Source organism: Parasteatoda tepidariorum, chromosome 2, assembly GCF_043381705.1.
Source record: "Parasteatoda tepidariorum isolate YZ-2023 chromosome 2, CAS_Ptep_4.0, whole genome shotgun sequence".
Taxonomy (NCBI): domain Eukaryota; kingdom Metazoa; phylum Arthropoda; class Arachnida; order Araneae; family Theridiidae; genus Parasteatoda; species Parasteatoda tepidariorum.
Window position 1 is genome coordinate 35994751 of NC_092205.1, and position 13377 is coordinate 36008127.

Here is a 13377-nt window from a genome sequence, read left to right on the forward strand (position 1 = left end):
ATTTTTTGCAGAGTTAACAGTTAATAATTAGTGGTGTCAACAGCCAGTTGTGATTTTTACTTTTTGTGCGATTTTTCATAGTAAAAAATTCATTCATTTTTTTATTAGGGGTACTCAGCGATACGAAAAATTTAGAAAGGGTACACAAAAGTCATAAGTTTGGGAAACACTGCTGTAGGTAATAGGATGCATGATACAAAGTGATAACTGCAACATATTAGTAATTTAAAAGAACATATTCACATCCAAAATGTTCTTCATTCTTTTTAAAAGTAGAATAGTAACCAGATTTAAAAAATGCCCAATATTTTCAGACATAAAAGGTTTAGAAATATTTTTAAAGTTTGAAGGTTTGTTAAAGTTTATAGTGTTCTGGATACATAGAGGGATGTTAAAATTTTTGATAATATATATATATAAAAAAAAAACTTTGCAACATTATTATTTAATTTCTAAAAACAATAATTCATATCTAAGTTTTCAAATGCTTAGAAAAAAGTAAACTAAATACATCTGAATAATACAATGGCTACAACTTTAAACATTTTTCAAAAAAATATAAATACAATATGAAACTAAACACAAACAAATGTTATCTATAAATCTTATCAACAAAACATGTATGTTACTATTCTTGCTTTTATTTTCATGCCAAGGCCTAAATTTTATCTAGTTCTTAATTACAATGATATTTCTTTTTTCTTATTTTAACTATTCCTTCTCAAATATAATAAATTATTTCGGAAATAACTCACATTTTGCTCATAGGAATACATAACTAAATCACAACATTAGAGGGATAGACCAAAAATTTGTTTCATATTTTTTTTCTATTTCAGGAGAATTTTTATTGTTTACACTGAATTAAATAAATTAAATATACAAAATAAAATAAAAAATATTATAATATTCCATATATCATAAATAATATAATATAATTGAAATATTACAAATAAATTATATTATTTCAATTATTAAAACTCTTTACGTTAAAGTTTTCTAAAGTCTAAAAAATAAACAATTTTTTTTAAAATTCAAATCAATCACATTTTACACTTTTTTTAAAACAAAATTTAAAAGTGAAAAAGTGAAAAAAAATGACTTACACCACAGCATTTTGTTCCGAACTGCAATATTTCTTGACAATCCCAGAACTATATCGAATGGAAGTATTCATAGCATTTAGGTCACTGAAATTAAGACTAATAACATTCAAAAGAGCAGAAGATAAGCTAATGTCATCAATAGCCCATACATCTTCAGATTTTCCAGAGTGGTAAGGTTGCCAAATCTTAAACATACACCACTGTTGCTTTGCTTCATTTGATAAAGTTAAAAAAACAATTCTAAAAATTGAAAAAAAAGTGTAGAAAATATGAAGGCATTTTTAATTAAATAATAATAAATGATGAAATGCATACTTTAAGTCCTAAGAGAAAAATTTATTTAACAATAATATTGGTCAGTAAAAAAAAATAAGTGCCTTGGCTATAGATTTAATGTGAAAGAATATTACCATTTATTCTAAACCAAATGAATGAAATATATATAGCTCATACACATCATTCTACAATATTTATGTTGAAATGCCTCTAACACAATCATTATAAACAGAATAAAATTATCACAGCAAGAAAGTTTTAATAGTTTAATCAATACAGCGTAACAAACAATGTATGGCTGGTCACATAATCTAGTGCAGAAGTCCATCAAATGGAGATTTTCTGGCCCATTAATTATACCAATACAAAGGCATAGTCTATAAAGAATTATAGCAGGTTCTCAAAGGCATTAGTAGCTCTTTTGGAAGAGGAAACACTTTTAGTACATTTTCTAAAAGAAGGTTACAGAAAGCTAAGGAAGTAAGGGGCTCAGTTAGCCCCATAACTATCATGCTCATTGGATACATAGTTCATGAGAAAAAAATGAGCTTTTGAAATCAAACATTGCATAATTCACTTAATGTTCAACATAAGATAAGTACTGTACTTTATATTTAAATTTTATCAATGAGCTAATATGAAAATTGACTTTTCAAAACAATTTGTAGATTTAATTCATTTAATTTAAGTTTCGTGATTAAAAAAAAAAAACAGAAAATGTATTTGAAACTAAACTTTTATGATGAAAAAAACAATGCAACACAAATTTATCGCAAATTAAACTTTTGAATTTAATAAAAAAAAACTCATTGCATTCATAATTTAGATTATTAACAATTCTATAAGTTATGTGCAAAAAGTGAAAATCAAAAGGAATTTTAACAAAAATCTTACTTGGGCTCACGGAACTTGAATTTCTCAAAATACTCCAGTAAATCCCATGTTAGTCCTCCGTTGCAGGAATAATGAATATAAACAACTTCAGATGGGTGATCAGGAGACAAGCATGGACTCTTTTTAGATGAACTACCAATACGCAGGGTAAACTGTAAAAACCTATTGATACTCATATTTAAGTTTCTTTCCCGACAAATTTTAAATGGACAAGAGCAAATAATATTTAAACCTTACCTAACAAATGTGGTATTTACTTCTTTGGTAATAATATATCGAGGGCCATAATGATCAAACACAACAGCTTTACCACTACCAAGAGACCCACATTGATAACCCAAGTTGCCACCAACTAACTGAAATAAAACAAAATTTACAGTAAAAGTGAAATGAGATTTTAAATGCACTGAAGTAGGTACTTTGAAACAATACTCACATTGACGATGCCAGATAATTCGTTAACATTGGATGACTGGAACATCTCTGACAGATAAGATGGTATAGTGACCGAAGCAAATTCACATTTCTGTCCAAAATATCCCATATCACATCTACCAAAAACATATAGAATTCAAACAATATCAAGGACAGAGAATAAATAAGTAGCAGCATTGAAAAAATAAATGTTACATTACTTACTGGCAACCACCATTTATGCATTTGCCATGACCACTGCAACCATTAGGACAATAGCCAATAAAAACTGTAAAAAACAGATATGAAGTCTAAACATAAGAGTAGTGTTTGAATCAAAATTTTAGTCATAGATAAATCTCAATTAACTCTAGAAAAATTAAATAGAGAAAAATAAAACTACTAAAAAGACAGAACAAAACAAAAGAAAAGTTACCTAAAAGGATTTTTTGAACTTTAATTAAAAATAAATATTTGATTTTACAAAAATCCCTAGGATAATTTGAGCATGATATACAATAACTTAATATTAAATGTAACTAAAAATTTTGTAAAATAGCCAATGTTACCATGAAACTGCCTATCAAAACTAATGATAAAAGGAGCTCCAAAAAAAAAATATGTAATAATAAAACCGCAAACGTTAAAATTGAATCATAAAACCTACACAAAATATAACAAATATTTTTAATTCAGTAATTATATCCAATTAATAATCCATAAATTATGTTTCTCTGATAACTATTCCTAATGTTTATAATAGTTCTTTTTTTTAAACCATCATTTAACTTACTTTTTTTAATTTTCAGCATAACCAAACAAAAGAATTATATATTTCATTTTCTTCATATTAAATGTTTTAAAAATAATAATTATTATTATTTTTTTTGTTAGTACATTTCCAGCTTCTAATGAACTTTTTTTTATAATGTCACGGGGTTCTAAGCCAAAAACAATTTGAAACTGCTGTGAAGTAATTGATATTGTCTCAATAATGCTTTTAACATGAAATTATAGTTACTATTAATTTATCAAATGATCTATTTATCCAAACCAAAATAAGTTACTTTAATGCATAAGATATTTTTACGTTCAATGTGATAAAGATTGTAAATTTTTAAATGAGATGAAAGTAGTACATTCTTTATTATTTGTTTTATTTTTAAAATGTTGAACGATTGCTTGTGTTTATCATTTTTAATTCACTCCATCAATAATTCAATGTGCAATCAACTCTAAACAATACAATTTTAATCAAGCCATTTCACTTTGATCCTTCATTATTATTTGAAATTACAATTTATTTAATAATGCTTAAATTTCTTAAATGTACCACTATAAAAAAATAAACATAAAACTAGGCTTTACGAAGGATTTTGCCTTCTATTATCAGAAAGAAGGGGGGGAAGTTAAAAGAACCGAAAATTTTATAAAGATCAGCTTTTTTCCAGCAATAACATTACTAAGATAAACTTCTAAAATGTCTAACTTCATCATCTTTTTTTTATAATAATTTATTAAAGAAAAACCAAAATAAATATTTCCAGTATCTTTTACCAGATTATTCTTTCATGAGTTGCGATTAATCCATAAAATTACAAAAAAAAAAAAATTTACCAATATAAACAGATAAACAGAACATAATGATTTAATTTTTAGGATTATATTTATTCTTCAACTATAGAATTTTAAAAGTAATTAAGAACAGAAAGAAAAATAGATTACCATCATCAACAGCCCAGTTTGAAGACCGATATTTCCCAGTCTGTTTTATACGAAATCTTACACCATCCATGAGTGCAGCATATGGTATGGGATACGATATTTTATTCCATCTAATTTTTTTAAAAGATGAAAACAAAATAAGTCTAGAAATCTAAGTATATAAAACAACTATTAGAAGAAAATAAACTATTTACCCTTTCATATCATGGGAAGTTAGACGAGAATTTAGAGAAGAATAACTACCATTGCAGACAGGAGGAAGACACGTCTCATGAAGTGAATGCCAATTATGACCTGCTGTGGTGCTGAATTCCACACCAATTCTGAAATGTAAATGAATCAAGAGTTACAAAACAAAAATCAATTTTCCCTAACAAACATAACATTTTTTGTTTGTAACAAGCAAAACAATTACCTAACAATAAATAAAAAGTTAAATAAAGTTTGCATATATTTCTTGAGGAAGTATTCTATAGTTTTTACATTCTTGTGAATAAAAATTAACTTCACATGAGTAAATCCAACAATTTCCTTAAAAATTCATAGCCATATTTTTTTAATTTTGGGAGATAAATTATTAAAGTGCTTAAATGTTTCCTCATAGTGGAGATAATGCAATTTAATAACACAAATACAATAAACAAATTTAATATAATTTCTAAAAAACAGCTACGTATATAATATTTACACTACATTAAAAACCTTTTAACCATCCATGTAAACAACCATTACATAAAAAATTCAGACAGGAAAAAGAAAAAAGCTTAGTTTTTTAATAAAAGATGCATGTTTTCAATATATTTTCGAAAAAATTTAATTCAAGCTACTTAAAAAACAAATTAGCATCAAAGAATCTGCTTTGTAGCCTTTGAAGCAAATTGTAGCAAAGATTGGTTGATATTTTAAACTAAAACAGTGGTTACAAATCATGTTCTTTTCCAGACAAATAAAATTATTTTTAAAATTGCATAAAACAATTTTATTCCTAGCCCTTTAATGTGTATTTATAAGACATTGGTTTAAACAAAAGTGCAATAACATGTAAAGTTTTTATTTTTCTTCATATATTTTTTAAAATTTCTAAAACTTTTTTTTCAAATGAAAACTTCCATAACACAACAAATATTTATTTCTATTGGGCATACAATGACCAGCGTCATACCACATTTTCAGAATATTTATTCCCAGTAAAAACCTTTATCGGGGAGATGTTACTTTTTTTTATGAACAGAATCAGCTTTTTAGTGGGAATAGTTAAAGTTGGTCTTTTGTTCATCATATACCCATCTTAGTTCGAATTCTTCAAGTAGAATTTTAAAATAAAATTTTTAAGTTGCCAAAAAAAATTAAGAAATATGGAGAAGAGCAAAAGTACATTATTTTAATATCAAATAAAACCAACTCTGGTTTATTCATAAAAAAATTATAAGACTTAGAATAAGTCAAAAGATAAGCAATAAAACCAAAATGCTGAGGAGAATAGAAATTGTAAACCAGAATAAAACTCATTTACTTACTCATTTGCTGTAATGTTTTCACCACAATGTAAGTTAACTTTAAAATTTATAACATGGGTAATTTCGGACTGTAATAATGGCAAGAGCAAAACATTATCAACCACCCATATGTCTTTATTCTGTCCAGCATTAGAGGCTTGACTCCAACAAAATCTAGTTTTAGGACTTTGTGCTTCAGCAGGAATTGGCAAAGATACAAGAGTTGGTTCCTATAAAAATTAGTATTGAAATTAATAAATTTTTAAAATTCATTATTAAAATGATCATATAGTCTGTTTTTTTCAATAAAACAGATGACTATTTTAATATACTTTTTTTTTCAATTTTACAACACAGTTAAACAAAAAACATATTCATCTAAATCATACTATATATACACAAACCTAATATTAAAACAAAAAAATTATGCAGTTCAGGAAATAAATTGTCCTCCATGGCTTGCTCTTAGTTTAAATTTAAAACTTATTAAATATTCATCGAATAAATTTGAGCTTTAATTTAAGAACAAGAACCACATGACAATTTCAGAATTGAATCAGCTACATTCTTGAAGAAAAAAAATTGAACAAAAATAGTATAGTATACAAAAATATCTATATTCTCTATGAAGTTTACTTAAAATTTGACCAGGTGGGTAATTAAATCTGTTTCAATGCATGGAAAACTATATACAATATCACCATTAAGTGCACTAGACTTTTTTTTTTATATAAACGCTAGCTAACTAGTCTTTTATTGAAGTTAGAGTATAAGTTGCAGATAAAGCAAAAATGGAGGATAAAATTTAAAATTTGGTTTAAATTGTTAAAATAGGGATTACCAACAATAGTGATTAGCAGCTTGCAGAATCTGCAATGCTTCCATCTAAAAGGACTAAAACTAGGTCTAATTAATCCTAATTGGTTAAAGTAATAAGCTATATTATGTATGTTGATAAAAGCAATTTATTGTTAAGTAATGCATAGATAACCCTTATCCAGTATAGTGCTTAACACCCTCCTACGATATTAGGATTTACTGCACTGACATTTTCCTTAATGGCACAAAAGCCATCATCCAACTTTTTTTACATTGAAGTTGTTTTTTCTTGTTCCTTTTTTCTTTTTTAATTTTAAAGGGTAAGTCTTGATATACACATGGCCGAAATTTCCAACGTTTATGGATTTTTTCTTTGATTAATAACTTGATAATGAATTAATGTCCATTGCCAAAATAATAATATTGGTTTCAAGTTTTAATAGACTTGGAATGGTTGAACCCAATTTTAGCCAATTAAGGTTCAAGTATAGGAGATTCTTCAAGCTTTAATCGACTAGGAATGGCTACCGCTAACTATAACCAGTTAAATCAAGGTTTATCTTTCAGTCTTGAATTAGTAATAACATATGCACCGCAGTTATATACATCAATGCTACATTTTGAAATATAAATTAATATATATATATCTAAAATTTAAAGACACATAAGTCTGTAATTAACAATTACATGAGCAGAAAATAATATCTTTAAACATTTTTAAAACTGAATTTTAGAAACTGGAATTCATTACCATAACTGCAGCATGAATAACATTCGCAAGCGTAACCTGCTCTCCAGTAGAGGCTTCTGCATATACAATTACAGGAGCATTGTGTCCCATATGGACATTATTTTGAGATATTGAGCAATTGTCACCTCCTAAACAACAATTTAATCAATAATTACTCTTGAAACTATTTTTCTCTTCAAAGAAATGATTAAAAACAATAGGAAATTAAATAAATTTAGAAACATATAAACCCATAACCAAAATTTATAATATCATACTAAAATTTAAAAAGCACTCAAAATATCTAATATTAATTCACCATACGCATTTTAATATTTGTAAATATAATTTAAAACATTGCAAAATTATATATAAGGAAAACAAAGTAAGAATAAAAAAAATTATTGCCAAAAAATACCAACTGAGCATTTTGTATTTGAGCAAGTTTGTATGGAAATTTTTCTCACAAATTTCTGATTGAATAACTGATTTTTTTGCAGAAAAGACAACAGATCAAATCAGATCTTTAAATGTTGAAAACATTCAGTCAGTTAAAGGACATGCTAAAAATTAGGCTGAAATGAATAATATTAGAAAAAGTATATTCAATGGGTAAAAGATAATTTTTATATAACATTATAATTCAAAATATTCTAGTGGATGCAATAGAAAATATAAAAGATTGATTGAATGAAATACGAATTTAATGAAACAAGCAATAACACACACTGCACTGAACATAAATGATAGTATGTTTTAAATATGGCAATGGAAAGGAGTTTTGAACTAAGCCTGGTGAAAGCAAAAGAAAGTTGGAAAAAAAAACCTGGAAAGGTCAAAATTCTTATAACAAAAAAGAATAACATCTCTGAACTAAGTGAAAGAAAATTCGTTAATGTCAAAGAATAAAATTAATTATGTATGACTTATTCTCTGGCCTTCACTTTATCTTAACACAGGCTTACTTAAAAATTAGAGACAGTTTTTTTTGTTGATTTTATTGAGGTAGCAGATGATTGAGATTTTAATTAAACCGATTTAGGATTTTTAAAGGTTCTAAGCTTTAATTTGACAAGAATTTTCTTTTTACATTACCTCTATAATTAGAGATTCAGTTAAGTTTACTTGGAAAATATATATTTTAAGAGATCGACATAAATATTTGCTAATCAATTTATGAGAAATTCTAAATTAATTGTAACTATATTGTTTAAGTATGAAAAGAATCTCTTCCCTTTTTTTTAACTGATTCGTTACTTTGGCAAATTTGTACAAAATTGTTTCATTTAAGCACAGTATTTCAAATGGTTTTCCATGGAAGAAAACAATGAAGTTGTTTTTTGTATTTTAAATCATTAAATCTATTAATCTATTAATTCTTCTTTAGCATATAATATAACAGAGATAAGCCTCTATAAGTTTATATAAAAAAAGTTGTAGCTTAAAAGCTGCTTTTATTTAAAATTTACTTCTAAAAAATTAACATAACTCTCAAAATATTAATACTCTTTAGCCATTTTATGGATCAGTCATTTATTGTGATTACATAAAATGAGAAAGATATTTCAATCAAATTGTTAAATTTATGATTTAAAGTCAAACGTTGAAAGATAATTTTATGCCTATTTCAAAGTATATATGAATAATTGAAAAAAAACTATTCTAAGAATAAAATAGAATTGCATTGATTATTTAATCTTCCCAGCATAGAGCACATGGGTAAAATTATATGAAAACTTCCCTGCTATGGACTACTCTCCCATTGAACAACACGAGAGAAACCGGTTTTTTGAAGCAAGAAAGCCTGCAGCAAAAATTTTTGAAAAAGCCAGGTTTAAGTGCTATTTATTTCTTAGTTTACTCGTATCAAAATTAAGTTATTAAAGCTATCCGCATAAAGAATTTGAGATTGTTCAGAAAATTTAAGCAAACACATATTTCTGTCAAGAATAAAACAAATTTTGTTTAAAGTAATTGAAATTTCCAATATTTTATAAGAAAATAAAAGATTTTAATAAGGGACAAAAGAAGATTCTAATGAAAATACCACTGCACATAGTCTGTCATCATCATAGAAAAAAAAATTACAAAAACATTTCATTGAAAACATAAAAAGTTAACAAATTCTTATAAATTATATAAATATATAATTTATAAGAAATATAAGAATATAATAATTCGTTTCAGGTAAACAATATTTTTATAAAAATTATCATCCTCACCAAACAAGAAATGAAAACGCAAGTTTCCAGCTTTCACAGCATTCACATACGGAGAGCAAATTATCCTACTGCCTTTGCCAGNATTTTTAAAACAAAATTTTAGAAACTGGAATTTATTACCATAACTGCAGCATGAATAACATTTGCAAGCGTAACCTGCTCTCCAGTAGAAGCTTCTGCATATACAATTACAGGAGCATTGTGTCCCATATGGACATTATTTTGAGAAATTGAGCAGTTGTCACCTCCTAAACAGCAATTTAATCAATAATTACTTTTGAAACTATTTTTCTCTTCAAAAACATAATAAAAAACAATAAGAAATTAAATAAATTTAGAAACCCAATATTTGTAATTTAATACTAAAATTTAAAAAGCACTAAAATATCGAATATTAGTTCTCCATACACATTTTAATGTTTGTAAATCTAATTTAAAACATTGTAATATTATATATAAAAAGAGCAAAGTGAAAATGAAAAAATAAAATTTTTGCCAAAAAATACCAACTTGCATTTTGGCAAGTTTGTATAGAAATTTTTCTTCATTACATAAATTTCTGATTGAATAACTGATTTTTTGGCAGAAAAGACAACAGATCAAACCAGATTGTTAAATGGTGAAAACATTCAGTCGGTTAAAGGGCATACTAAAAATTAGGCTGAAATGATAATATTGGCTGAAGGAATAATATTAGAAAAAGTATACTCATTGGGCAAAAGATAATTTTTATATAACATTATAATTCGAAATATTCTAGCAGTTACAATAGCAAACATAAAGGATGGATTGAATGAAATTAGAATTTAATGAAACAAGAGCTAACACTACACTGAACATAAGTGATAATATGTTTTAAATATGGCAATAGAAAGGTGTTTTGAACTAAGCCTGATGAAAGGAAAAGAAAATTGGAAAAAAAAACTGGAAAGGTCAAAATTCTAATAACAAAAATGATTAACATGTCTGAACTAAGTGAAAGAAAATTCGCTAATGCAAAAGAATAAAATTAATTATGTATGAGTTATTCTCTAGGCTTTACTTAATTTTAACACAAGCCTACTTAAAAATTAGTAACAGGTTTTTACTGATCAAGGTAGCAGATGATTGAGAATATAATTAAACCGATTTAGGATTTCTAAAGGCTCAATTTTTAATTTGACAAGAGTTTTTATTTTTTATATCAGCTCTATTATTAGATATTCAGTCAAGTTTACTTGTAAAATAAGCATTTTAAAAGATCTATATAAATATTTGCTAGTCAATTTATGAGAAATTCTAAATTAATTGTGGCTATATTGCTCAAGTATGAAAACAATCTCTTTCCTTTTTCAACTGATTCGTTACTTTGGCAAATTTGTACAAAATTGTTTCTATCAAGCACAGTATTTTAAATGGTTTTCCATGGAAGAAAACAATAAAGTTGTATTTTGTATTTTAAATTATTAAATCTATTAAGTCCTATTTAGCGGTGCCACTCTAAAAATATTTCAAGACTGAACTTATTTTTTTGATAAATTAACACAATCTAGAATTATTTACTAGAATTTTCAGACATTTATAGCTCACTGATTCCAGGATGTACCTTTCTATGATAAGGACTTATATACTAAATTAATTATCAAGTTTTTTTCCCCTTCAGTTTATTATTTTATTTCTTACAGCAAAAAAGATAAAAATAACAGTTAACCTTGTACATCTTTTTACACCAACCACTGAATAATAAACCACTAATTTTTTCTAAGCTATACATATCTTTACTTATTTTCTCACTTCATCATTATTTATTTCTTGTCCTATCTCTATAATTTTTAAAAAAGAAATAATAATCTCAATTTAACATGGCCCAGCATTAAAAAATGCTTGGGGAAAATTAAAAACAAGAAAATTTAGATACAACAATAGTACAAATTTTGTTTAAGCAAGCTAGCGTTGAAGTTCAATCTCATTTTCTTTTTAATGAGCTACATCATTACTTGATCATTTCACACTAATTATAAAAATTACCAATGTTTACATTAAAATGTAATTTTTATTTTTATTTAACAGAATTTTATTTTATATTTTTAAGGAAATACAGAAACTTTAATATTAAAAACAAATTGAAAAGACAAATTAATTTATGAAACTTCATCTATTGATTTTCTTTCAAGACTGATTTCAGTTCCCAGGACTGATGAGTGTCACCCTATCATATAACGGAGATAAGCCACTACAAGATTAAGTAACAATGTTTTTGGTTAAAAGCTGCTGTTATTTAGAATTTAAATTTTTTTTTTAAATTAACATAACTCTAAAAATTATTAATACTCTTTAACCATTTAATGGATCAGCAATTTATTGTGATTACATGAAATGAGAAAGGCATTTCAATCAAATTGGTAAATTTATGATTTAAATTAAAATGTTGAAAGATATTTTTATGTCTATTTCACAGTATACGTGAATACTGAAAAAAAACTATTCTAAGAATAAAATAGAATTACATTAATTATTTAATCTTCCAAGCGTAGAGCACATGGGTAAAATTATATGAAAACTTCCCAGTTATGCACTACTCTCCCATTGAATAACATGGGAGAAATCGGTTTTTTGATGCAAGAAAGCCTGCAACTAAAAATTTGGAAAAAGCCAGGTTTAAGTGCTATTTATTTCTTAGTTTACTCGTATCAAAAGTAAGTTATTAAAGCTATCCGAATAAAGAATTTGAGATTGTTCAGAAAATTTAAGCAAACACATATTTCTGTCAAGATTAAAACAAATTTTGTTTGAAGTAATTGAAATTTCCAATATTTTATAAGAAAATAAAAGATTTTAATAAAGGACAAAAGAAGATTCTAATGAAAATACCACTGCACATAGTCTGTCATCATCATAGAAAAAAAAATTACAAAAACATTTCATTGAAAACATAAAAAGTTGACAAATTCTTATAAATTATATAAATATATAATTTATAAGAAATATAAGAATATAATAATTCGTTTCAGGTAAACAATATTTTTATGAAAATTATCATCCTCACCAAACAAGAAATGAAAACGCAAGTTTCCAGCTTTCACAGCATTCACATACGGAGAGCAAATTATCCTACTGCCTTTGCCAGACATAACTAAAGCTTTCTTGTAATTCAATATTTCACACTGAGAATCTATTTGGCCACCTTTCATGACCCATCTGAAATGTATTCAATAAGAATAATAAAACAATCTTAGAAACAACAAAATAATTTATATCATTAATCATTGCATTATTTTTAGACAATTTATTTAATTTGTTTTATAAATGTCGTGGAACAGCAGATCAAAATTTTTGGGTTTACAACTACTAATGTTCAATTCCGTAGCCTTGTAATTTTGAACACAATCCCGAAGACCAGGAAACTCCTGGATCAAGTATTGGGAGAAATTTGCCTTGGTAGAAGACTTTTTCGATGGAACTAATCTGCATTTACATTACATGAAGAGGAAGACCACGAGAACCTCCCACAGTTAGCCTGACGGCAAAGGAACTCTAACCCATGATCCGTCTACCACTGAAGATATTTCACGTCAGCACTGTGGTCGGTGTAAGCCGGATGCAAATTCATATTAACCATCCATTGTTGGCATTTGAACCCATTTCACCTCATCGGAAGGCGAGCGCTCTATTCCCTGAGCTATCGCAGCTCTCAAAAATTAATTAAAAAATTTACC

General features: G+C 26.3%; 1 protein-coding gene across 2 annotated transcripts in view; it reads right to left on the reverse strand.

The window, feature by feature from the left end:
* LOC107453741 (reelin) overlaps positions 1–13377 on the reverse strand; it is an 86873-nt gene that overhangs the window by 59904 nt on the left and 13592 nt on the right. Inside the window, exons 10-19 of one of the 2 annotated variants that reach the window (XM_071177456.1) lie at positions 12708–12859; positions 7482–7609; positions 5933–6141; positions 4610–4738; positions 4416–4525; positions 2916–2979; positions 2713–2827; positions 2514–2632; positions 2277–2438; positions 1107–1346 (exon numbers count right to left, since the gene is read on the reverse strand). In XM_071177456.1, the coding sequence (XP_071033557.1) occupies positions 1107–1346; positions 2277–2438; positions 2514–2632; positions 2713–2827; positions 2916–2979; positions 4416–4525; positions 4610–4738; positions 5933–6141; positions 7482–7609; positions 12708–12859 (1428 nt within the window). Of the gene's footprint in view, positions 1–1106; positions 1347–2276; positions 2439–2513; positions 2633–2712; positions 2828–2915; positions 2980–4415; positions 4526–4609; positions 4739–5932; positions 6142–7481; positions 7610–9802; positions 9931–12707; positions 12860–13377 lie in introns of both variants that reach the window. The other variant, XM_043042204.2, reaches the window with a different exon arrangement.